Consider the following 3,987-nt stretch of genomic DNA (forward strand, 5'->3'; position numbering starts at 1 on the left):
GTGCGAGAGGCGTTGCCCTGTTCGACGTGGTGGGTCGTGTCTCGCGCCGTCCGGTGCTCCGTCTCGATTAGGTTCGGGAGCGCGTCCCCTTCCCTGGTGACGTGGGCGGGGAACTATATGATCCTCGAGCTCGCGGTTTTGAATCTGCCCGCTTTGGCCAGAATGGACAGGGCTTCCTTGGAAGTTCGACCTTTGACGTAATTCTTTACTACCGTTTCATCATCAACCTGGTTACGCCCACTGCAGGGCAAAGGCCTCTCCCATTTTTCTCCAACAGCCCCGGTCATGTACTAATTGTGGCCATGCCGTCCCTGCAAACTTCTTAATCTCATCCGCCCACCTAACTTTCTGCCGCCCCCTGCTACGCTTTCCTTCCCTTGGAATCCAGTCCGTAACCCTTAATGACCAACGGTTATCTTCCCTCCTCATACCTTACTACCGTTTGCGAGCGACTTAGTAGGACTTTGCATTTCTGTTCTGTGAGGGCCAGCGCAATCTCTACTTCCTCCGCTATTTCCGAGTGTTTGGTGTATACACTGCATGTGGTTCTGATTTTTGACTCTGCGTCTATGACTACGGTGGTGTATATTTGGCCGTTTGCATATTCGGCTGTGTCGACAAAGCGGGCGTTTCTCTCCCTGCCGAATGAACGGAGCAGAGCCTCGGCTCTTGCCTTTCTTCTACCTCGGTTGTAATCAGGGTGCACTTTTCTTGGGACGGTTGCCACCGTAATGGTCTCTCTGATTTTGTTGGGGATTTGCATTTTCTGGCCGTGCTGGTTGTGGTGTGTTATGTGGAGCGTGTTCATAATGTACCTTCCCGTCGTGTTGGTCGACAGGCGTTCGAGCTGCGAGATGCGTTGTGTTTCGGCTATTTCTTCTAGGGTGTTGTATATGCCCAGCTGAGCCAGGAACTCGGTGCTCGTTGATTCGGGGAGGCCCAGGGTTATCTTGTACGTTTTCCTTATGAGCGTGTTGATCTTGTTCTTTTCCGCGACGTGCCAGTTGTGGTAGGCGGCTACGTAGGCGATGTGGCTGACAACGAAGGAGTGGATCAGTCGAATGACGTTTTCTTCATGCTCGCGTGTCTATTGGTTATTCTCTTTATGAGTCTCGTGGTGCTGGTGACTTTGCCTTCGATCTACCTCACGGTTTCGCCGTTAGCTCCGTTGGTCTCAATGATGATTCCCAGGATTTTGATCTTGTTTACTTGGCGATTGCGCTTCCGTCTTGGGTGTACAGGCCGATTTCCTCGTACTCCCGGGGTCCTGTGCAGCTCTTTGGTGGCATACCTCTGCGCGTGGGCCGGTAAAGCAGTAGTTTGGACTTGCTCGGGGAGCATTTGAGGCCCGTTCCTTGGAGGTACTTTTCGACTTTGTGAATGGCCGTTTGTAGTGCGTGCTCAATTTGCCCGTCACTGCCACGGTCCACCAAAATCGTTATATCCTCTGCGTATATAGCGTGGTAGATTCCTTAGATTTGCCGTAGTTTGCTGGGGAGAGACAGCATATCTAAGTTGAAAAGGAGCAGAGATATAACTGAGCCCTGGGGGGTACCTGCACTTCCCTGGGTTCGTTCTTCGGACTCGAGGTCACCAACCGTCACGGTGGCCTTGCGATCGTTCACAAAGTCCCTCATGCAGTTGTAGGCCCTTTCCGCCAGGTTCAGATTAGACACTTGTCTAAGGATCGACTCATGAGCGACGTTGTCGAAGGCTTTCTCCAGGTCTATTCCTAGGATGGCTCTGGTGTTTCTTGTCTTGTCGTCTAGGATCTGGTTCTTTAGTTGTAACATGACGTCCTGCGTGGACAGGCTCGAGCGGAAGCCTATCATGGTGGGGGGGTAGGCTTCCGTCTTTTCTAGATGGCTGTTGATACGGTTGAGGAAAGCGTGTTCTAAGACCTTACCGACGCACGACGTGAGAGAGATTGGGCGTAGGTTCTCCAAACACAACGGCTTTCCGTACTTGGGTATGAGGATAGCCTTGGACCTCTTCCACTGCTCCGGGAGGCGGCCTTCTCTCCAGCACTTGTTCATATAGCCCGCGAGTTTGGTGACATATTTGTCGTCCAGGTTTTTGAGCGTTTTGTTGTTAACCCTGTCCGGTCCTGGGGCTGGCTTGCCGTTGAGTCCTTGGAGTGCCGTTCTGATTTCCGCCTCACTGGAGTCTTCATCTAACTTGGGACTAGGACTGCCAGTGTACCGGCCGTGCTTGACCGTCGGTCGTTGCGGGAGGTACTTGTTGCAGAGTTTCATGACGATTTGCTTCTCGCTCACCGCCCCTTTTTCTTTGTGCAGAAGTCTTGCATGTCGGCTCTTTGCTTGGATTTGCATTGGGTTTCACCCAGCGGGTGCCTCAACAGTCGCTACGTACTTCCGTTGTGGGGTTGGCCATCCGCGGCGTTGCAGAGGTCGCCCCACTGTTGCTTGTTCAAGGTTTTTCAGTGCTCTTCGATTTGTTTGTTTAAGTCGGCAATCTTTTTTCTCAGCTTTCGATTGAGCCGCTGGCCTTGTCATCGGGTTTGTATGAATTTCTTGGCTTCCCAGAGGTGGGTGAGGCGACTGTGCATCTTCTCCGTCAGGAAATCGGGAGTGATGGTTTGCGTGGCCTCACCGACATCCCTGGTCAGGTCCGCGATCCATCTGTCAATATCACCGATTTGCTCGCCGTCTTGCCTGATATCCCGGTGCTTGCGGAACTTGTCCCAGTCTGTCCATTTGAAGCTCTTGACAGGGAGGGTGGTTCCCGCTCGGGGGATTGTGATGTCGATGATCATGTTGTCGCTACGTAGGTCTTCTAGGGTGTTTCTCCAGGTAGCCCTCTCGATGTTTTTGATCATTGTTAAGTCCGGTGTGGTATCTCTTGCAACCGAATTGCCCATACGCGTTGGGGCGCTGCAATCCGTGATGAGCGTGTATTCCAAGCCTTGCGAGTCCTGCCATAACTGTTTGCCCTTGGTTGTGCTGTGGCCGTATACCCAGGCATGGCACGGCGCGTTGAAGTCCCCACCCACTATTAGCGGGTTCAGGCCAGCGAGCTCGGCTGCCTTTTTGAGCAGGGAGAGAAAACGCTGCCGTTTTTTTGGATGGGTTACTGTATATGTTCAGTATAAAGATGCTATTCTTTCGCGTTCTGTTAGAATTAATTTCTATCATTATATGCTCGGCCTGCGGGCCTTTAATCTCATGTTCTATGGGCACTAGGCCCTTTCTGATTAGTGTGGCGATGCCCCTATCGTTTTGGAATTTAGGGACGAGGGCGCGGTAGCCTGGGATGTTGCCCGACGCGCCCACGGTTTCTTGTAGCAGTATCACATCGGATTTGGGTTGGATGTTTCTTACGTATTGTTGTAGGGCAGGTTTTTTCCCGGCTATACCTCTGCAGTTCCACTGCCAGACCAATAGCTCTTTATCGTGTCTGGCCACCCTGGAGTCTTGAATAAGGACCTGTTGAGAAACTGGAGCGGTGCGCTGGGGGCGGTGCCACCATGGGAACGTCTGAGCTTACGGGATTTATATTATGAGTTCCCGTGTTCGGCTGTGGTGATTGCGACAAAACGGTGCCCACATCGCACATTCTTCGAGCTTGACCACCCTAGTTGTGAGGCCGGATATGGCGGAAGACAGATTGCCGATTGCACTTTGTACTTCGGTAAGTATGGCTTTTATTTGCGATCTCGCCTGTTCGGCGCGGCTGGTGTCTTGGCTTTGTACGGCTCGCTTTTTCGCAGGTGGGATTGCTTTGGTCCTGTTCGTCGCCATTGTTGCTCGGAGCAGGAGTGCTCACGGGAATGGGTCTAGGGGGTTGCGTGGGAGGCGCGACCTTTCTCAGTTCGTGTACCTCTTGGGTTAGCTGTTGTACTAGGCTCCTGAGCATGGCGTTGTCACGTTTTATTTCTGAAATAATCTCATTGTCTATGTTCTTTGTGACTTGCGGTTCTGAGGCAGTTACTCCGTAGACCCCGCGCCTTTGCGCACCCTTGACCGC

The 3,987-nt window shown here is 52.5% G+C and overlaps 1 protein-coding gene across 1 annotated transcript; it reads right to left on the bottom strand.

Moving 5' to 3' along the window:
* Positions 1 to 1,205: 1,205 nt before the first annotated feature.
* LOC142574806 (uncharacterized) lies at positions 1,206 to 2,255 on the bottom strand. Its single transcript, XM_075683816.1, has 2 exons — positions 1,966 to 2,255; positions 1,206 to 1,293 (listed from the first exon to the last, which is right to left on the bottom strand). The coding sequence occupies exons 1-2, from the start codon at positions 2,253 to 2,255 to the stop codon at positions 1,206 to 1,208; spliced, it is 378 nt and encodes a 125-aa protein (XP_075539931.1).
* Between the last annotated feature and the right edge of the window lie 1,732 nt (positions 2,256 to 3,987).

This window comes from Dermacentor variabilis, chromosome 3 (genome assembly GCF_050947875.1).
Source record: "Dermacentor variabilis isolate Ectoservices chromosome 3, ASM5094787v1, whole genome shotgun sequence".
Classification (NCBI taxonomy): domain Eukaryota; kingdom Metazoa; phylum Arthropoda; class Arachnida; order Ixodida; family Ixodidae; genus Dermacentor; species Dermacentor variabilis.